Source organism: Oncorhynchus kisutch, linkage group LG13 (genome assembly GCF_002021735.2).
Source record: "Oncorhynchus kisutch isolate 150728-3 linkage group LG13, Okis_V2, whole genome shotgun sequence".
Lineage (NCBI taxonomy): Eukaryota > Metazoa > Chordata > Actinopteri > Salmoniformes > Salmonidae > Oncorhynchus > Oncorhynchus kisutch.
The window spans coordinates 53256527-53279809 of NC_034186.2; the positions used below are offsets into that span (position 1 = coordinate 53256527).

Sequence of the window (23283 nt, forward strand, 5' to 3'; positions counted from 1 at the left end):
GGTCAAAAAGAAACAAAACCAACAATACTGTAGCTTCATGGCAAAGAAAAATGTCTCAAGCAAGAAAAAAACAACAACATTTTGTTAGGACTTGTATGGGAGTGATTTGAGTGGGGAGGGGAAAACAAAAAAATGTGAAGTTATAGGCAGAGAGGTTTGGAAATCTTTCTTATTGGTCTATTAACTAATTTACTGTATGGTGATGTCATGATGGATGATGATGGTCTTTTCAAACAGCTCTTACACTAAAAGGGCATTATCTTCATTTTCACACTATTACTCCAACCTCATAGAGTGGAAATATACGCTACCATTCAAAAGCTTGGGGTCACATAGGGGAGGCAGGGTAGCCTTGTGGTTAGGGCGTTGGACGAGTAAACGAAAGGTTGCTAGTTCATATCCCTGAGCTGACAAGGTACAAATCTGTCGTTCTGCCCCTGAACAGGCAGTTAACCCACTGTTCCTAGGTCGTCATTGAAGATAAGAATTTGTTCTTAACTGACTTGCCTAGTTAAATAAAAGGTAAAATAAAACAAAATAGACATGTCCTTGTTTTTGAAAGAACAGCACATTCTTTGTCTATTAAAATAACATAAAATTTATCAGAAACACAGTGGACATTATTAACGTCAGGAAAAAATATATATCTGTTAAATATTACATATATATGGTAGCGTATATTTCCACTCTACATTTTACCTGTATTTAAGTAGACAAGTCAGTTAAAAACAAATACTTAATACAGTGGATTAACTGCCTTGTTCAGGGGCAGAACAACAGATTTTTACCTTGTCAGCTCGGGGATTTGATCTTGCAACCTTTCGGTTACAAGTCCAATGCTCTAACCACTAGACTACCTGCCGCCCCAATGACTATTGTAGCTGGAAACGGCAGATTTTTTATGGAATATCTACATAGGCGTACAGAGGTCCATTATCAGCAACCATCACTCCTGTGTTCCAATGGCACGTTGTGTTAGCTAATCCAAGTTTTTTATTTTAAAAGGCTAATTGATCATTAGAAAAACATTTTGCAATGTTAGCACAGTGTTAGCACAGCTAAAAACTGTCAGCTTCATTAAATAGTACCAGCAAAACACCAGTCTCAACGTCAACAGTGAAGAGGCGACTCCGGGATGCTGGCCTTCTAGGCAGAGTTGCAAAGAAAAAGCCATCTCTCAGACTAGGCAATAAAAATAAAAGATTAAGATGGGCAAAATAACACAGACACTGGACAAAGGAATTCTGCCTAGAAGGCCAGTATCCCGGAGTCGCCTCTTCACTGTTGACGTTGAGACTGGTGTTCTGTGGGTACTATTTAATGAAGCTGCCAGTTGAGGACTTGTGAGGCGTCTGTTTCTCAAACTAGACACTAATGTACTTGTCCTCTTGCTCATTTGTGCTCCGGGGCCTCCCACTCCTCTTTCTATTCTGGTTAGCGCTGTTCTGTGAAGGGAGTAGTACACAGCGTTGCACGATATCTTCATTTTCTTGGCAATTTCTCGCATGGAATAGCCTTCATTTCTCAGAACAAGAATAGACTGACGAGTTTCAGAAGAAAGTAATTTGTTTCTGGCCATTTTGAGCCTGTAATTGAACCCACAAATGCTGATGCTCCAGATACTCAATTAGTCTAAAGGCCAGTTTTACTGCTTCTTTAAATCTCGACAGTTTTCAGCTGTGCTAACATAATTGAAAAAATGTTTTCTAATGATCAATTAGCCTTTTAAAATTATAAACTTGGATTAGCTAACACAACATGCCATTGGAACACAGAAGTGATGGTTGCTGATAATGGGCCTCTGTACACCTATGTAGACATTGCATTTGTTTGTTTTTACTGCCGTTTCCAGCTACAATAGTCATTTACAACTTTATCAATGTCTACATTTCTGATCAATTTGAAATTATTTAAAAAATGGACAAAGAAAATTAGTTTTTCTTTCAAAAACAAGTACATTTCTAAGTGACCCCAAACTTTTGAACAGTAGTGTATATATATTTAATCACTCCACAGGCATAACTGAATCAAGTCAAGAGGTTATCTGTTCTCTCTGTGAATGGGTCGGGGGTTACCTCATGCATTTAAGACTTTTTTTTAACTGTTAAAGGACTTTACCGAAGGCAGAGAGGACGAATACTAATCTAAATCACATACAATCGTAAAGCTAGGGTAAGTTTCTTTTCTTTTTTTCCCCCTTTTCAGTTCTCTTTTAATCACTGTGAACTCTTGAGGTTGAAAGGGTAGTGTAGCAATTTTAATGAGGATTGAAGCTTGACCTCTGGCCCGGTTTCATTTGTTGTGCTATGCTCTTCTCTTTTTGTTCTGAGGTTAAATATAGTATACATTGGAACTGTTTTAAATATTAAAGCTACAAGGTCAAGGAGGGGGTTCTGTCAGTCACACACCATGAATCCTAATGAGATGTATCCAAAAACCCATTGAAATAACAATTCCAAGAAAGCCATCAATAAGAAAATAGAAGGTTTTTGAAGATCCAGCATTGGGATGGAAATAGTGTTTGAGTAATGGACAGATAAAAAGTCTTGAGAGTGAAATAAATGGACACACTATTTGGAGTGGAGGAAGGAATAGAGATGGAGGAGTTATACAGACGGGCAAGATGAGAAACCCAGATTTTTGCCCTTTGCTATCTTAAAGGAGTGTCGTTTAGAAATATTTGATATTCAAAATATTAACAAGATTCCATATTCAACAGTTCCTTGCTTTATTTGCTAACACAGTTGTAGCCAACTATTGTCCCTGAAAACAAAACACCTTGCAGCGTAGACTAGCCAAATGAAAAATACAATCTAATATCAAGAGAGATGGGTGGAGAGCAAGACTGTATCTCTGTAGAAATGTCTGTTGATGTTGGGAAGGGTTCAGACACCTTCTAGGGGTGGATCACTTTGTTCACATCATCCTTTGTACATCCAACATAGAACTACGTGGATCCCCCATTGAAAGTTAGAGGGCTGTGGCAGCAGGCCTATAACGTTATGGCATGATTGTCATCGACATTAAAAGACTATGTTCGAGATCAACTACAAAATATATTGACGTCAGACTGCACAGAATCACTGATCCTCGAATCCCCATGCGTCCCTAATAACTACGTATTACGTGTTCAAGACCGGTGAGTCTGTGCCTTGTCCAAACTGATGACCTCTAATACGCTGACACTCTTACCCTCTTCCTGTCCCAGGGGCTGGTCACTTAGCTGGGTCTCCAGCGACACCTGTTGGCCGCCGTCCACCACCTGCGCCTGGTCCAGTCCCAGCATGCCCTGCTGCTCTGAGCCCACCGTGGGAGGAGCCTCCTGATGTAGGGTGCCGTCCTCCAGCTCCACCTGCAGGTTATGGGTCACAGTGGTGCCGTCCATGGGGTCGTCCAGCGGCGAGGGCTCCGGGTTCAGCTGTTGGTGGAGCTGCTGGGCCAACTCATACCTGGGAGGGGGAATGGGGAGGTGAATTCAGGTTGTTTACTACTTTAATCTACAAAACAAACAGAAATCAGCCATTTTTAATGGAAAGATTTGACATCTAGAGATTTAGAGTTGAAAGTTTCAATTTCACACAAATTTCAGCAACATGACAATAACCAAATTGGGAGAGCGACGCTCTCTCTAGCCACTTAGCTAGTCAGCATTCCGATGACACGACCTGAATTACGGCTTGTAGTTTTTTGCTTTTTCCACCTGGTCAGATCACATGACCTGAAACAACTCTGTGCCTGACAACACATGAGCATTACTAACCTGTGGGTCTTCATGTGCTTCCTGCAGTTGGGTGAGGACTTGAAGGTCTTCTGGCAGTAAGGGCACATGTAGGGCCGCATGTCGCTGTGGGTGGTCATATGGCGGCGCAGGCTGCCGCTGGTGGTGAATGTGGTGTCACAAATCAGGCACTTGTAGGCCTTGAGGCCCGAGTGGGTCCGGATGTGAGCCTTCAGCACCCCCGAGGAGGCAAAGCCCTTACTGCACTGGACACACTTGTACGGCCTCTCTCCCGTGTGAGACCTGATGGAAGATGACCTTACAATGTTAATATCATGAGACATTAAGAAAGTATTCAGACCCCTTGACCTTTCCACATTTTATTACGTTACAGCCTTATTCTAAAACGGATTAAAAATATATATATATATATATATCCTAAATCTACACACATTACCCCATAATGACAAAGCGAAAACAGGTTACAGATATTTTTGCAAAGTTATTACAAATAAAAAAACAGAAAAACCTTATTTACACAAGTACTCAGACCCGTTATGTGACTTGAAATTGAGCTCAGGTGCATCCTGTTTCCATTGATCATCCTTGAGAAGTTTCTACGACTTTATTGGAGATAACCTGCGGTAAATTAAATTGATTGGACATGATTTGGAAAGCCACACACCTGTCTATATAAGGTCCCACAGTTGACAGTGCATGTCAGAGCAAATAGCAAGCCATGAGGTCGAAGGAATTGTCAGTAGAGCTCCAAGACACAGATCTGGGGAAGGGTACCAAAACATTTCTGCAGCACTGAAGGTCACCAAGAACACAGAGGCCTCTTGGAACACCAAGATCTTCCTAGAGCTGGCCGCCCGGCCAAAATGAGAGGGGCCTTGGTCAGCGAGGTGACCAAGAACTTGATGGTCACTCTTGACAGAATTCCTCTGTGGAGATGGGAGAACATTCCAGGACAACCATCTCTGCAGAGAGGTCGACCGATTAATCGGAATGGCCGATTAATTAGGGCCGATTTCAAGTTTTCATAACAATCGGAAATCTGTATTTTTGGACACCGATTAGGCAGATTTTTTTTTATCACCTTTTTAACTAGGAAAGTCAGTTAAGAACACATTCTTATTTTCAATGACAGACTAGGAACGGTGGGTTAACTGCCTTGTTCAGGGGCAGAACGACAGATTGTTACCTTGTCAGCTCAAGGATTCAATCTTGCAACATTACAGTTAACTAGTCCAACACTCTAACCACCTGCTTTACATTGCACTTCACGAGGAGCCTGCCTGTTACGCGAATGCAGTAAGAAGCTAAGGTAAGTTGCTAGCTAGCATTAAACTTATCTTATAAAAAACAATCAATCATAATCACTAGTTAACTACACATGGTTGATGATATTACTAGTTTATCTAGCATGTCCTGCGTTGCATATAATCGATGCAGTGCGGAAAAAGGACTGTCGTTGCTCCAACGTGTACCTAACCATAAACATCAATGCCTTTAACTTGTTGACGCTACCCATCCCGGTAGCGGGATAATTGTCATCAGCAACCGCTGAATAGCATAGCGCCACAGTCAAATAATATTACTAAAAAAGTATTCATATACATGAAATCACAAGTGCAATATAGGAAAACACAGTTTAGCCTTTTGTTAATCCACCTGTTGTTTCAGATTTTGAAATTATGCTTTACAGCGAAAGCAATCCAAGCGTTTGTGTAAATGTATCGATAGCACAACATAACATTATGTACACTAAAAACATTAAGTAGCTAGGTCACGAAAATCAGAAAAGCAATAAAAAAATAGTTTACCTTTGATGATCTTCGGATGTTTTCACTCACGAGACTCCCAGTTACACAACAAATGTTCCTTTTGTTCCATAAAGATTATTTTTATACCCAAAATACCGACGTTTGTCGCGTTATGTTCAGAAATCCACGGGAAAGAGCGGTCACGACAAAGCAGACGTATATTCCAAATAATATTCCAAATAATGTTTTTAAAATATATATTCGATAATACATCAACCGAGTGTGTAGGTTTTTCAGTAACAGCGGGAGGAACAATGGCGGGTTTACTCAGTTGCGCAAAAACTCACTCTGAGAGCCCCCAACTATCCACTTACGCAATGTGATCCTTCACGCTCATTTTTCAAAATAAAAGCCTGAAACTATGTCTAAATACTGTTGACACCTTAGGGAAGCCATAGAAAAAGGAATCTGGTTGATATCCCTTTAAAATGGAGGATAGGCATGCATAGGAACAGAGAGATTTCAAAATAAGAGGCACTTCCTGATTGGATTTTCCTCAGGCTTTCGCCTGCAATATCGGTTCTGTTTTACTCACAAACAATATTTTTACCGTTTTGGAAACTTTAGAGTGTTTTCTATCCAAATCTGACAATTATATGCATATTCTAGTTTCTGGGGCTGAGAAATAGGCAGTTTCAAATGGGTACGTTTTTTAGCCAAAAACAAAATACTACACGCAAAAGGTTAAAATCAATATACAGAATAATATATTTTAATATATTATTTAGCTAAAAGAAATCCAGGTTAGCAGGCAATATTAACCCGGTGAAATTGTGTCACTTCTCTTGCGTTCATTGCATGCAGAGTCAGGGTATATGCGATAATAATAAACGTTTTGTTTTCGAAATGATAGTTTCTGGATTCGACCATATTAATGACCAAAGGCTTGTATGTCTCTGTGTTATTATGTTATAATTAAGTCTATGATTTGATATTTGATAGAGCAGTCTGACTGAGCGATGGTAGGTAGCAGCAGGCCCGTAAGCATTCATTCAAACAGCACTTTCGTGCGTTTTGCCAGCAGCTCTTAGTAATGCTTCAAGCATTGCGATGTTTATAACTTAAAGCCTATCAACTCCCGAGATTAGGCTGGTGTAACCGATGTGAAATGGCTAGCTAGTTAGCAGGGTGCGCACTAATAGCGTTTCAAACGTCACTCGCTCTGAGACTTGGAGACGTTGTTCTGCAAGGGACGCGGATTTTGTGGAGCGATGGGTAACGCTGCTTCGGTGGCTGTTGTCGATGTGTTCCTGGTTCGAGCACCTAAAGGACTCTGACCACGAGAAACAAGATTCTCTGGTCTGATGAAACCAAGATTGTAGTCTTTGGTCTGAATGCCAAGCATCACGTCTGGAGGAAACATGGCACCATACCTACAGTGAAGCATGGTGGCGGCAGCAACATGCTGTGGGGATGTTTTTCAACGGCAGGGACTGGGAGACTAGTCAGGATCGAGGGAAAGATGAACACAGCAAAAGTAGAGAGAGATCCTTGGTGATAAACTGCTCCAGAGCGCTCAGGACCTCAGACTAGAGCGTAGGTTCGTCTTCCAACAGGCACACAGTCAAGACAACGCAGGAGCGGCTTTGAGTCTCTGAATGTAAATGAGTGGCCCAGCCAGAGCCCGGGCTTAAACCCACAGCTATTTTGCAAAAACTTTGCATATCAACCCTGGGTATAGTAGAATGTTATGAATGTAATGTAATGTTATGACAGGTGATGTTATGACTGGGTGTGTTATGGTCTGAGTCAAATGGCTCAAATTAGGAAGAATAAATGTCAAGGGTCTCTAATTTGCAAATCCTAAAAAAACAGTAAACATTATACGTTGTGCATGGTGTATGCAGTAAATTCCCTCTGACTGAGGAACAAGTTTATTAGTATAATGTGACAGAGTTTTGACTTGGGCTCTGTCATAGTGTGAGGTAAACAGACACTAGGGAATACAGAACATCAATCTCAGATATCCTGAGTGGAGCAGCGAAGGCAACGTTGTTATTAAGGTTAACTTTTGTTTCCTCGTTTATCGAGACTGTGACCTTTATTATATAGGCTGTTACTTTTCTTTTCCTCACAGTAGTAAAATGAAGAAACATTTTAGTAAAAGGGAAGATTCGATGTGTCAGCCCAAAGGGCAAAAAGACATCTTGAGAGAATCAATGAATATTGCTCTGGAAATTACTCCTTGGAGCCCTAAACTTCAATCTCCCATTTTTCTCATCCTTAGAAAAAAGGCAGAAACTGAATACAATACTCATTTTAGAGGGATTTTTTCTTGTGGTAAATGGCAGGGTGACATTTTCCAAATACATTTGCTAGTTAATGGACCTTTAATGACTTAGGCTACTGAAAACAAAAATAAGACTTATCCACCACTGTGACATTACACTTTATTCCTGACAACAACCTGGAGATTAAACCAGACGAAAATAAAATGGCCCGGCACACATTTTAGTCATTTAGCAGAAGCTCTTATCCAGAGTGACTTACAGGAGCAATTACTGTTATGGTTACTGGCTCTTATCCACTAGGCTACCTGCCGCCCCACACTATATATGAATATTTTCTCTCCCCCTCTCTGTACCTAAATCCCCTCAGATCTCTTCCCTCTGTACATTTTTTCCTCTCTACCTGGCCTGTCTTATCATAAACCAGGCCCACAGGGCATAGACAGCACAGACGTTAGCCAGACCTGGGCTCAAATAGTATTTGTTTTCTATACTTGAACTACACTACATGACTAAAAGTATGTGGACACCTGTTCGTTTAACATCGAATTGCAAAACAATAGGCATTCATATGGAGTTGGTCCCCCCTTTGCTGCTATAACAGACTCTACTCTTCTGGGAAGGCTTTCCATTAGATGTTGGAACATTGCTGCGGGGGACTTCCTTCTATTCAGCCACAGGAGCATAAGTGAGGTCGGGCACTGATGTTAGGCGATTAGGCCTGGCTCGCAGTCGGCATTCCAATTCATCCCAAAGGTGTTTGATGGGGTTGAGGTTAGGGCTCTGTGCAGGCCAGTCAAGTTCTTCCACACCGATCTCGACAAACCATTTCTGTACGGACCTCGCTTTGTGCACGAGGGAATTGTCATACAAAACAGGAAAGGGCCTTCCCCAAACTGTTGATACAAAGTTGGAAGCACAGAATCGTCTAGAATATCATTGTATGCTGTAGCGTTAAGATTTCCCTTTACAGGAACTAAGGGGCCTAGCCCAGACCATTATTCCTCATTCACCGAACTTTATAGTTGGCACTATGCATTGGGGCAGGTAGTGTTCTCCTGGCATCCACTAAACCCAGATTTGTCCGTCGGACTTCAAGTTTGCGAAGCGCGATTCATCACTCAAGAGAATGCGTTTCCACTGCTCTAGTCCAGTGGCGGAGAGCTTTACACCGCACCAGCCGATGCTTGGCTTTTTGCGCAAGAATCCACAGATTTGAAGGGGTGTCCAAGTACTTATGTACAGTTGAAGTCAGAAGTTTACATACACCTTAGCCAAATGCATTTAAACTCAGTTTTTCACAATTCCTGATACTTAATCCTTGTAAAAAAAAGTCCATGTCTTAGGTCAGTTAGAATCAACACTTTATTTTAAGAATGTGAAATGTCAGAATAATAGTAGAGATAATTATTTATTTCAGCTTTTACTTATTTTATCACATTCCCATTGGGTCAGAAGTTCACATACACTCAATCCGTATTTGGTAGCATGCCGACTGCTTAACTTGGGTCAAACGTTTTAGGTAGCCTTCCACAAGCTTCCCACAATAAGTGGATTTTATGGGAAGTGATTTTTGGCCCATTCCTCCGGAGTGTAAAGGTGTAACTGAGTCAGGTTTGTAGGCCTCCATGCTCGCACACGCTTTTTCAGTTCTTCCCACAAATTTTCTATAGGTTTGAGGTCAAGGCTTTGTGATGGCGACTCCAATACCTTGACTTTGTTGTCCTTATGCCATTTTGCCACAACTTTGGAAGTATGCTTGGGGTCATTGTCCATTTGGAAGACCCATTTGTGACCAAGCTTGAACTTCCTGACTGATGTCTTGAAATGTTGCTTCAATATATATCCACGTAATTTTCCTCCTCATGATGCCATCTATTTTGTGAAGTACACCAGTCCCTCTTGCAGCAAAGCACCCCCACAACATGATGCTGCCACCCCCGTGATTCGGCTTGCAAGCATCCCCCTTTTCCCTCCAAACCTAACGATGGTCATTATGACCAAACAGCTCAATTTTTTTTTCATCAGACCAGAGGACATTTCTCAAAAAAGTATAATCTTTGTCCCCCCCCATGTGCAGCTGCAAACCGTAGTCTGTCTTTTGTCATTTTTTTATGGCGGTTTTGGAGCAGTGGCTTCTTCCTTGCTGAGCGGTCTTTCAGGTCATGTCGATATTGGACTCGTTTTACTGTGGATATAGATACTTTTGTACCAGTTTCCTCCAGCATCTTCACAAGGTCCTTTGCTGTTGTTCTGGGATTGATTTGCACTTTTCGCACCAAAGTACGTTAATCTCTAGGAGACAGAATGTGTCTCCTTCATGAGCGCTATGACGGCTGCGTGGTCCCATGGTGTTTATACTTGCGTACTATTGTTTGTACAGATGAACGTGGTACTTTCAGGCATTTGGAAATTGCTCCCAAGGATGAACCAGACTTGTGGAGGTCAACAATTTTTTTTCTGAGGTCTTGGCTGATTTCTTTTGATTTTCCCATGATGTCAAGCAAAGAGGCACTGAGTTTGAAGGTAGGCCTTGAAATACATCCACAGATACACCTCCAATTGACTCAAATGATCTCAATTAGCCTATCAGAAGCTTCTAAAGCCATGACATAATTTTCTGGAATTTTTCAAGCTGTTTAAAAGGCACAGTCAAATTAGTGTATGTAAACTTCTGACCAACTATAATTGTGATACAGTGAAGTGAAATAATCTGTCTGTAAACAATTGTTGGAAAATGGCACAAAGTAGATGTCCTAACTGACTTGCCAAAACTATAGAAATTTGTGGAGTGGTTGAAAAACAAGAGTTTTAACGTCTCCAACCTAAGTGTATGTAAACTTCCGATTCAACTGTATATCTAATTTACTTTAGCTGTGCTTGATCGAGTTTGCCTGGCAGGCTCAATAAAACCCTCAAAGTATTTGAAAGAAAACAAACACTACTCTAATCCAGCCATCTGCCAGTGGCTCAAACCCTCTGCCATGTGCTGAGCCTTCCTCCCCCTGCCTCCTTGTCCATCCCCATGCTCTGCTCAGCCCAGCTCATCCCTCTAGCATCAAATGAGGAGCTAATGCCACTAAGCCACAGGGGTGGACTCTAACTCCACTGATAACAGCAGCTCAGCAGCTGTCTGACAGGCTTATCCCACTTTTCTTTTTAAATGTCTATTTTATTTAACTAGGCAAGTCAGTTTAGAACAAATTCTTAGTTACTATGATGGCCTAGGAACACTGTCTTGTTCAGGTACAGAACAACAGATTTTTACCTTGTCAGCTCAGGGATTCGATCTAGCAACCTTCCGGTTACTGGCCCAATGCTTTAACCACTACGCTACCTGCCACCCCAATGACGAAGTACAAGAGGATCTAAACTGAGGCTAAATATATAACTTCCTCTCACAACTATATATTCATGCACTCAATCAGAAATACATTCACTGTTATATGTCGGCAATGCCAGCTGCTTCAGAGAGGATGATATTTAGAAAGGAATACATGTGAAAACAAACTAAGTGTGTGTGTTTGTGTGCTTGTATTACTATCCTTGTGGGTACCAGAGATCCCCAAAAGTCCCCACTATGATAGTAAAACAAGTCAATTCTCCCTCGTGGGGACATTTCCGTCGAAGACAAAGGCTATTTTAGGCTTATGGGTTAGATTTAGGGTTATGGTTAGACCAGGATTTTCAATGGAAATCAATTTTAGGCCCCCACAAGGACAGTAAAACATATGCTGTGTGCGTCAAATCTAATTTTATTGGTCACATACGCATGGTTAGCAGATGTTATTGCAAGTGTAGCGAAATGCTTGTGGGAGTGTGTGACACTGTAGCGGATAGCTGTACCTAACGTGCTGCTTGAGGTGGCTGGATTTCTTATAGGCCTTGTTACAGCAGGGACACTTGTATGGCCGATCATTGTCCACCATCTCCAGGTACGTCTGAAAGGCCAGGCGAGGGTTCTGGGATTGGATGAGACCTGGGGAGGAGGGGACAATATGAACAAAGTGCGTGTGTGTGCGTGCTTGTGAGGGAGCGAGTGAGCATGCATGCGTTACCAAGGTCCGTGATAAGTATGGGCTCTTGCAGGGGGATATCAGGCAGAGGTATGTTGCTCTTGGACACCTTGGGTTTATGGGATTTGCGTGGGAACTTGTGCTTCTTCTGCTGCAGGCTCTTGAAGTGGGAGGCGATGTGTGTTTTTCTGTGGCCCGATGTACGGAAGATCTTGTCACAGTGAGGGCACGGGAACGGACGCACACCTGACAACAAGAACATAAACCTCAGTTAGCATGTAGAATTAAATTCAGACAATAACGAGAACAAACTGCATCAGTTTTGAAATGGAAATGTATTCATGTCAGTTTAATCAAGAGACAAGCTAGAGAAAATACAAACTTAAATAGTGTCGTATTGAGTAGGCCGAAATCGATTTAACGTACCAATGTCTCATGAGGGATTAGATAAAATCAAAAGAAACCTGTGGAACGCCAACCCCTAAAGTTGTCAGCATACTTCAGTTCGGCTAGCCTAACCAAACTAGCATGCTGGCATTTTCTTTTTTTTTTCTTCTTTTTTTTTTAACCTTTATTTAACCAGGCAAGTCAGTTAAGAACACATTCTTATTTTCAATGACGGCCTGGGAACAGTGGGTTAACTGCCTGTTCAGGGGCAGAACGACAGATTTGTACCTTGTCGGCTCGGGGGTTTGAACTCGCAACCTTCCGGTTACTAGTCCAATGCTCTAACCACTAGGCTACGCTGCCGCCCCACGCATTCTCCCTTAAAAGACCTTCTTTTGAAAAAAAATACATAATTTGTACTGTTTGTCCATTTTTAAATGCCATAGCTAGTATACGATTCATCAAAAAAGGTCTGAATTAATATAACAAGAAATCGGTCATCCATTTTTGTTTTTGCCGAAAAGATCTTAGTCGCGAATTTACATCAAGCTAAGATGTTTGGTGCAGTATTTTCCAATAATTTTATTTTTCATGAAAACAAGTCGTCTCTCTTTGAATGACAAAGACTTTATTGAAGAATCCCTACTGTTAACCAATCACAGACGAAGGGGCGTAGACTCGGCTTGACTCCAGCTGCCAAAACTAACAAAATGCTGTCATAATATATGCACAAACTCGGAAGCATGACTAAACCACAGTAACCTAAATGTTGCATTGTTGTTTTTTCTTAAATTAATATCCTTTTTTATATCATGCATTACGTAATTCAGAATCTAATCGTATGACATGTGAATAAATGAAATAAACTTGAATTTGAACTAAATCACAAAACACTCATAACAGCTCAGCTACACATGAAAACAAGTGTGCTTTCATGACCCGTTCCGTATAGACCTGGTCGGATCCAGACACGGTCTGATCCGAGTGATGGAAGCAGCAGAAAAGTCATTTTTAAGCTACTTGATTAACCCTAGCTGATAAAGCGCAAAAGAGGTGCAGCTCTAGCAGGAGGGGAAGGGCCATACTGTGAGTGAGTGACACAGGGAGGGAGAGACAAGAGACAGCAACCAACCAACAAGCCCACTCGCACTATAGTAGACTAATAGCTGCCATAGCTAGGTTATTAATTATCAAATATGATTACGTAGTACCTGTCTTGACGTTAGCTAGTGTTAACAATTTATGTTATTCTTTAACACAGACCCCAAAGCAAACCAGGGGGAGGAAAATAGGTTTATTCGAAGAGGGCCGTAAATGGTCATTCTCCCCTGTCCTCAGTGATGCTCTCTCCAGTGATTATCTCCAATGGTTCTCTCCCCAGAAAAAAGGACAGCATGTAGTTTTATAACCCACCAATGGCCAAATAACAAGTATCCTATTTCAGAAGACATATTCCTCCCATGTCTAGACTTCTAAATAACAACTACATGAGGAATATTAAGCAGCACCCTACCGGTTGGCTCTTGGTCATTGTAGCCTAATTCTGTCATTTTCATTCCATCTTCTTTTGATTAGATATCGCCTAACTTTTGCCACTCACGGAGGGTCTATGACTGTAACCTATTGCGGCTTTAATGACTTATGATTAACAACAAGCTACACGCGCCACAATCCTTTCTCGTGAAAAGCAAGAGCAGCAGCATAAATTATATAATGTCTCTCTCGACTGCAGCAGTTGCACTCGTATCGGTACGGGCCCTTTCGGACACGTCAGTTAAAATTACACATACCCGAGACTTGTGACAATCATATTACATCCGACCCAGACCCGTGTCATTATTTAGAATTCTGGATCCAGACTTTGCATCAATCAACTCTAACACCAACAGACGGGTACGTGGCTACGTTAAGGGCAACGTTCTAAAAGACGAAGCCATACCAGTAATCAAATCTTCATGCAAATGAGAGATGAGGCCATGGGTTTAGAGGCATCTGGGTTAATTGTGTGTGTGTGTGTTAATTAAATAATTATGGAAGGCCAAGTGTTCCATAGCACCACATAATTCACCCAGACATCTTAATCTTGGCTGTGAAACTAAAGCCCAACCACTGCAATCAGTGAAAGGGGACCACGAACCGCGTATCAAAAGCTTTACATCACACTATCTGTTCACCGGCAACACTAGGCTAATTAACGCTAATCATAGCTTGTGTGCACCACTGTGCATTCAATCTAAAACAGGGGTACTATTTTAAAAAGGTCTGGTCTTCCTGGGTGGCAAAGGTCCGGATGGATATTTATCAGCGTAGTAATAAACCCCTACCTCGCAACCCATACGACCCGAAACTGTTTAAACTGTTCACACACCTCGTTTGCGTAGAGAAAATATTTCCATTTTAAATTTGCGTTTTGTTTTGTGTTTTAGGTGACAGTTGGAAATTCTGTTTCTTTTTATCCTAAAAAACAAACTCCCTAGTTCTTGCCGATGACAAGCATACCCATAACATGATGCAGCCACCACCATGCTTGAAAATATGAAGAGTGGTACTAAGTAATGTGTTGTGTTGGATTGGATTTGCCCAAACATAACGCTTTCTATTCAGGACATAAAGTTCATTTCTTTGCCACATTTCTTGCAGTTTTACTTTAGTGCCTTATACAGGATATGTGTATTCTGTACAGGCTTCCTTCTTTTCACTCTTGTAATTTAGGTTAGTATTGTGGAGTAACTAATGTTGATCCATCCTCAGTTTCCTCCTATCACAGCCATTAAACTCTAACTGTTTTAGTCAACTATTGACCTTATGGTGAAAACCCTGAGCAGTTTCCTTCCTCTCCTGCATCTGAGTTAGGAAGGATCCTGGATGACTGTGTGATGACACTCTCGGTAGCCGATGTGAGCAAGACCTTTAAACAGGTCAACATTCACAAAGCCGCGGGGCCAGACGGATTACCAGGACGTGTTCACAAAACATGCGCTGACCAACTGGCAAGTGTCTTGATTGACATTTTCACCTACTCCCAGACGGAGTCTGTAATACCTAAATGTTTCAAGCAGACCACCAAAGTCCCTGTGCCCAAAGAAGCAAAGGTAAATTATTACCGCCCCGTAGCACTCACGTCGGTAGCCATGAAGTGCTTTGAAAGGCTGGTCATGGCTCACATCAACACCATTATCACGGACACCCTAGACCCACGCCAATTCCCATAACGCCCCAACAGATCCACAGATTTCGCAAACTCAATCGCACTTCACAGTGCCCTTTCCCACCTGGATAAAAGGAACACCTATGTGAGAATAATGTTCATTGACTACAGCTCAGAGTTCAACACCATAGTGCCCACGAAGCTCATCACTAAGCTAAAGACCCTGGGACTAAACACCTCCCTCTGCAACTGGATCCCGGACTTCCTGACGGGCCACCCCCAGGTGGTAAGGGTAGGCAACAACACGTCTGCCACGCTAATCCTCAAAACTGGGGCCCCTCAGGGGTATGTACTCAGTCCCCTCCTGTACTCCCTGTTCACCCATGACTGCGTGGCCAAACACGACTCCAACACCATCATTAAGTTTGTTGACGACAACAGTGGTAGGCCTGATCACTGACAACGATGAGACATCCTATAGGGAGGAAGTCAGAGAACTGGCAGTGTGGTGCCAGGACAACAACCTCTCCCTCAACTTGAGCAAGACAAAGTAGCTGATTGTGTACTACGGGCTGGCCGAACAGGCCCCCATTAACATTGACGGGGCTGTAGTGAAGCGAGTCGAGAGTTTCAAGTCCCTTGGTGTCCACATCACCAACGAACTATCATGGTCCAAACACACCAAGACAGCCATGAAGAGGGCACAACAAAACCTATTAATATGAAAAGATTTGGCATGGGTCCCAAGATCCTCAAAAAGTTCTACAACTACACCATCGAGAGCATCCAGACCAGTTGCATCACCGCCTGGTATGGCAACTGCTCTTCCTCCGACCGTAAGGAGCGACAGAAGGTAGTGCATACGGCCCAGTACATCACTGTGGCCAAGCTTCCTGCCATCCAGGACCAACATGCAGTTGAAGTCGGAAGTTTACATACACTTAGGTTGCAGTCATTAAACCTCGTTTTTCAACCACTCCACAAATTTCTTGTTTGCAAACTATAGTTTTGACAAGTCGGGTAGGACACCTACTTTGTGCATGACAAGTAATTTTTCCAACAATTGTTTACAATTGGGTCAGAAGTTTACATACACTAAGTTGACTGTGCCTTTAAACAGCTTGGAAAATTCCAGAAATTATGTAATGGCTTTAGAAGCTTCTTATAGGCTGATTGACATAATTTGAGTCAATTGGAGGTGTACCTTTGGATGTATCTCAAGGCCTACCTTGAGTGTCTCTTTGCTTGACATCATGGGAAAATGAAAAGAAATCAGCCAAGACCTCAGAAAAAAATTTGTAGACTTCCACAAGTCTGGTTCATCCTTGGGAGCAATTTCCAAATGCCTGAAGGTACCACGTTCATCTGTACAAACAATAGTACACAAGTATAAACACCATGGGACCACGCAGCAGTCATACCGCTCAGGAAGGAGACAAGTTCTGTCTCCTAGAGATTAAAGTAATTTGGTGTGAAAAGTGCAAATCAATCCCAGAACAACAGCAAAAGACCTTGTGAAGATGCTGGAGGAAACGAAAGTATTTATATGAAAGTATAGATACAGTGGGACAAAAAAGTATTTAGTCAGCCACCAATTGTGCAAGTTCTCCCACTTAAAAAGACGAGGCTTGTAATTTTCATCATAGGTACACTTCAACTTTGACAGACAAAATAAGAAAAAAATCCAGAAAATCACATTGTAGGATTTTACTGAATTTATTTGCAAATTATGGTGAACGAGTAAAACGAGTCCTATTTCGGCCTGAAAGGCCGCTCAGTAAGGAAGAAGCCACTGCTCCAAAACCGCTATAAAAAAGCCAGACTACGGTTTGCAACTGCACATGGGGACAAAGATCGTACTTTTTGGAGAAATGTCCTCTGGTCTGATGAAAAAAATATATAACTGTTTGGCCATAATGACCATTGTTAAGTTTGGAGGAAAAAGAGGGAGGCTTGCAAGCCGAAGAACACCATCCCAACCGTGAAGCACGGGTGTGGCAGCATCATATTGTGGGGGTGCTTTTGCTGCAGGAGGGACTGGTGCACTTCACAAAATAGATGGCATCATGACGGAGGGAAAATAATGTGGATATATTGAAGCAACATCTCAAGACATCAGTCAGGAAGTTCAAGCTTGGTCGCAAATGGGTCTGTCAAATGGGACAATGACCCCAAGCATACTTCCAAAGTTGTGGCAGAATGTCTTAATAAGGACAACAAAGTCAAGGTATTGGAGTGGCCATCACAAAGCCCTGACCTCAATCCTATAGAAAATGTGTGGGCAGAACTGAAAAAGCATGTGCGAGCAAGGATGCCTAAAAACCTCAGTTACACCGGCTCTGTCAGGAGGAATGGGCCAAAATTCACCCAACTTATTGTGGGAAGCTTGTGGAAGGCTACCTGAAATTTAAAAGGCAATGCTACCAAATACTGAATGAGTATGTAAACTTCTGACCCACTGGGAATGTGATGAAATAAATAAAAGCTGAAATAAATAATTCTCTCTACTAATTATTCTCACATTTCACATTCTTAAAATAAAGTGGTGATCCTAACTGACCAAAGACAGGGAAGTTTTACTAGGATTAAATGTCAGGAATTATGAAAAACTGAGTTTAAATGTATTTTGCTAAGGTGTATGTAAACTTCCAACTTCAACTGTAATAGGCAGTGTCAGAGGAAAGCCCATAAAATTGTCAGAGACTCCAGTCACCAAAGTCATAGACTGTTTTCTCTGCTACCGTATGGCAAGCGGTACCAGAGCGTCAAGTCTAGGACCAAAAGGCTCCTTAAAAGCTTCTACCCCCAAGCCATAAGACTGCTGATCAATTAATCAAATGGCCACCAGACTATTTACATTGACACCCCCCCTTCCCCTCCATTTGTTTTGTACACTGCTGCTACTCGCTGTTTATTATCTATGCAGTCACTTCACCCCTACATGTACAAATGACCTCAACTAACCTGTACCCCTGCACACTGGCACAGTATCGGTACCCCCTGTGTATATAGCCTCGTTATTGTTATTTTATTCTGTTCCTTTTTATTTTTTACTTTAGTTTATTTGGTAAATACTCTTCTTGAACTGCACTGTTGGTTAAGGGCTTGTAAGTATCAAATCAAATTTATTTATATAGCCCTTCGTACATCAGCTGATATCTAAAGTGCTGTACAGAAACCCAGCCTAAAACCCCAAACAGCAAGCAATGCAGGTGTAGAAGCACGGTGGCTAGGAAAAACTCCCTAGAAAGGCTAAAACCTAGGAAGAAACCTAGAGAGGAACCAGGCTATGTGGGGTGGCCAGTCCTCTTCTGGCTGTGCCGGGTGGAGAGTAATCATTTCACGGTAAGGTTGTTGTATTCAGCGCAAATAAAGTTTGATTTGATCCCTTTATCTTTGTAGTGACTGGGTGTATTGACACAGCATTCAACATGTAATTAATAACTTCAACATGCTCAAAGGGTTATATAATCAAATGCTTTTATGTTTTTACCCATCGACCAATACGTGCCCTTCTTTGCAAGGCATTGAAAAACCTCTCTGGTCTTTGTGGCTGAATCTGTTTTTCAAATCATATTTATTTGTCACATACATATGGTTAGCAGATGTTAATGCGAGTGTAGCGAAATGCTAGTGCTTCTAGTTCCGACAATGCAGTAATAACCAACGAGTAATCTAACCTAACAATTCCAAAACTACTACCTTATACACACAAGTGTAAAGGGATAAAGAATATGTACATAAAGATATATGAATGAGTGATGGTACAGAACAGCATAGGCAAGATGCAGTAGATGGTATCGAGTACAGTATATACATATGAGAGGAGTAATGTAGGGTATGTAGACAAAGTGGCATCGTTTAAAGTGGCTAGTGATACATGTATTACATAAAGATGCAATCGATGATATAGGGTACAGTATATACATATGAGATGAGTAATGTAGGGTATGTAAACATTAAGTAGCATTGTTCAAAGTGGCTAGTGATATATTTTACATAAATTTCCATCAATTCCCATTATTAAAGTGGCTGGAGTTGAGTCAGTGTGTTGGCAGCAGCCACTCAATGTTAGTGGTGGCTGTTTAACAGTCTGATGGCCTTGAGATAGAAGCTGTTTTTCAGTCTCTCGGTCCCAGCTTTGATGTACCTGTACTGACCTCGCCTTCTGGATGATAGCGGGTTGAACAGGCAGTGGCTCGGGTGGTTGTTGTCCTTGATGATCTTTACGGCCTTCCTGTGACATCGGGTGGTGTAGGTGTCCTGGAGGGCAGGTAGTTAGCCCCCGGTGATGCGTTGTGCAGACATCACTACCCTCTGGAGAGCCTTACGGTTGTGGGCGGAGCAGTTGCCGTATCAGGCGGTGATACAGCCCGACAGGATGCTCTCGATTGTGCATCGGTAGAAGTTTGTGAGTGCTTTTGGTGACAAGCCAAATTTCTTCAGCGTCCTGAGGTTGAAGAGGCGCTGCTGCGCCTTCTTCACGACTGTCTGTGTGAGTGGACCAATTCAGTTTGTCCGTGATGTGTACGCCGAGACCCTTAAAACTTATTTTCCTGACACCACACTCCGAGGGCCCTCACCTCCTCCCTGTAGGCCGTCTCACCGTTGTTGGTAATCAAGCCTACCACTGTAGTATCGTCCGCAAACTTGATGATTGAGTTGGAGGCGTGCATAGCCACTGATCGACTAAGAGTAGGGCTGTTGCGGTGACCGTATTATCTTCACACCGGTGGTCACGAGTCATGAAGGCAGTCAAATCCCACATAACCATTTAGTCACGGTAATTAGGCTTCTCCAAGCTGATGGTCATTAGCAGCCTGCCAAACTTGCTAACTGACTGGTACTCAGCACTCTATTGTCCCTCTAATCACTCTGACATCAATGCAAATTTAATCGAAAATCTAAACAAACGCTTCATGAGAGCCCATGAGCTCATGTTGCGCAACAGTTCTGTAGGCTATGCAATTGTGTGAGAAAACAGAGTGATGGCCTATATTAAAAAGAGGAGGATCCCATCAGCTTTCTATAGGCTAGGCCTTCTATTTTAATTTCTCAACTTTCCTAATATTAAGCAAATATCAAGCACATTGCTTATCTTTACAACAGTATAGCCTACCTGGCTGGCATGAAAATTAACCACAAGAAAATCCTCCATTCGTTATTTAACTGTAGAGATATTTTTTACCCATGCCCCTGTTTTGAGACAGCGTAAGGCCTTTTTTTTGTGCAACTTTTTCTACTCAAAATCGCACACCTCATGTAGCCTAGCCCATAGGCCTATATGTTTTGATAAGGTTTGTATCACAACAAAAGTGGCCAAATAACTTAAATAACTTTAAGGTGACTTAAAATGAAGCACATTAATCTGCTTGGCATGGGGTGTAGAACCTTACATAAGCAATGCAAGTTTCCACTTTGGGGAAGATCATTTTCACCACAAAAAAATTGTTACCTTTATAATAAAAGGCATTACATGCATATTTGCATTTGCGGTCACTTTTGATAATGGTGATGTCCCCGCTAATGGAAGATTTGCGCATATAGCCTACAACTGCGTGCGTATTGCTGAGCTTATAATGTGAAGAAATAGCCAAATAGCTTATCAACATTTTAAGCTAAACGTTCTGATCTGTTGCTTCAGACTCATTGAGTAAAACAGTTTTTTTATGCTAGTGGTTGTATTAATTTGGGATCTATTGTGTCCCAAAACTGTCCCAGACTATGTATGGAATATTTACTTCTTGCACAGAATAGGTCAACTTGTCTTATAGGGGATAGTAGATTGACATAGGCTGGTGCTTTTGCTGTTCGTTAGGTCTAGTCATCTTGTTGACAGACAAAAGTTTGGAGCTACTCATGCAAGGTTTATTATATATATTTTTTTACTATTGTCTACATGGTAGAAACTATGAAACTATGACAAAACACATATGAAAAAAAGTGTTTGCACATTCCTGGCATTCTCTCAACCAGCTTCATGCATTGTAAAAATGAATTTGTGGAATTCCTTTCCTTCTTAATGTGTTTGATCGGTTGTGTTGTGATTAGGTAGGGGTGGTATACAGAATATAGCCCTATTTGATGAAAGACCAAGTCCATATTATGGCAAAAACAGCTCAAATAAGCAAAGAGAAACGACAGTCCATCATTCCTTTAAGAAATGAAGGTCAGTCAATCCGGAAAATTTAAGAACTTTTGAACGTTTCTTTGCAAAAACCATCAAGCTATGATGAAACTGGCTATCATGAGGACCGCCACAGGAAAGAAAGACCCAGCGTTACCTCTGCTGCAGAGGATAAGTTCATTAAAGTTACCAGCCTCAGAAATTGCAGCCCAATTAAATGCTTCACAGAGTTCAAGTAACAGACATCTCAACATCAACTGTTCAGAGGAGACCGCGTTAACCCTTCATGATCGAATTGGTGCAAAGAAACCACTATTAAAGGACACCAATAAGAGGAAGAGACTTGCTTGGGCCAAGAAACACAATCAATGGACATTAGACCAGTGGAAATATGTCCTTTGGTCTTACGAGCACAAATTCGATTTTTGTCGTTGTGAGACGCAGAGTAGGTGAACTGATGATCTCCGCATGTGTGGTTCCCACCGTGAAGCATGGAGAAGGTGGTGTGGGGGTGCTTTGCTGGTGACAATGTCAGTGATTTATTTAAAAATCACGGCACACTTAACCAGCATGGCTACCACAGCATTCTGCAGCGATACTCCATCCCATCTGGTTTGCGCTTAGTGGGACTATCATTTGTTTTTCAACAGGACAATGACCCAGAACACACTTCCAGGCTGTGTAAGGGCTATTTGACCAATAAAAGTGATGGAGTGCTGCATCAGATGACTTGGCCTCCACAATCACCTGACCTCAATCTAATTGAGATGGTTTGGGAGAAGTTAGACCGCAGAGTGAAGGAAAAGCTGCCAACAAGTGCTCAGCATATGTAGGAACTCCTTCAAGACTGTTGGAAAAACAATCCAGGTGAAGCTGGTTGAGAGAATGCCAAATGTGTGCAATGCTGTCATCAAGGCAAAGTTTGGCTACTTTGAAGAAGCTAAAATCTCAAAACTATTTTGATTTGTTTAACACTTTTTTGGTTACAAAATGATTCCATGTGTTATTTCATAGTTTTGATGTCTTCACTATTATTATACAATGTTGAAAATAGTAAAAACAAAAGAAAAACCCTTGAATGTGTCAACTTTTGACTGGTACTGTAAATGTGGACAGTTCTTCAAATATCCTCAATATGCATCTCGGAATTGGATAAGAACGTGCGCAGTTGCGTCCCCGATGTGTCTGTCTTCACTTGTAGTCTGTGAGAACGACCCGATCACGTGATGGAGAGCCGTGTGAGTGAGAGGTGATTCGGAGAAGGGCCGCAAAGGGCAGGGATTTTTTTAGGGTGCATTATGGCCACACAAAGACATTATCAAGTGCTTCTCAAATTTTGAATGAGAGACTGAGGGCGTGTACAGCTTGCGCTAAAAAAACAAAGCAAAGCTCATTCCTTTCAAGCTAGTTTTTTCAAATCATCATTAGAGTTGCATCATGCAGCCTTACAATGTATTAAAATCAACACATATAGCCCAACGTCTGTAGAACAACTAAAGTTAAATTAATAACTCTAAATTAAGTATATAGGAGTACCTACCGTATCTCTTTGTTAACTGCTCAACACAGAATAGCTATTTTATTCAACTTTGTTTAATTGGATTCTTCACACTATAAAATAATGACAAAGAATTCAAAGCAAATCTTGTCTGCTAAATGAACGAGTGTAGCCCACAGCCACATGGCATAGCCAGATCAGGATCTAACATAAGGACATCTCATAGTATGCCGTCCTTTTCTTTTGAAATAAACTACATTTTCTTCATATCAAGTTTCTTTAGACCTGTCTAAAATAAATACATGTATTTATTGTGAAGGTGTAGGCTATAT

At 41.6% G+C, this 23283-nt stretch overlaps 1 protein-coding gene across 1 annotated transcript in view; it reads right to left on the bottom strand.

The window, feature by feature from the left end:
• LOC109902194 (zinc finger protein 236) overlaps positions 1-23283 on the bottom strand; it is a 104935-nt gene that overhangs the window by 53928 nt on the left and 27724 nt on the right. The window contains exons 11-14 of the mRNA XM_031786537.1: positions 11834-12037; positions 11622-11754; positions 3761-4021; positions 3193-3449 (exon numbers count right to left, since the gene is read on the bottom strand). Coding sequence (XP_031642397.1) covers positions 3193-3449; positions 3761-4021; positions 11622-11754; positions 11834-12037 — 855 coding nt within the window. The remainder of the gene's footprint in view (positions 1-3192; positions 3450-3760; positions 4022-11621; positions 11755-11833; positions 12038-23283) is intronic.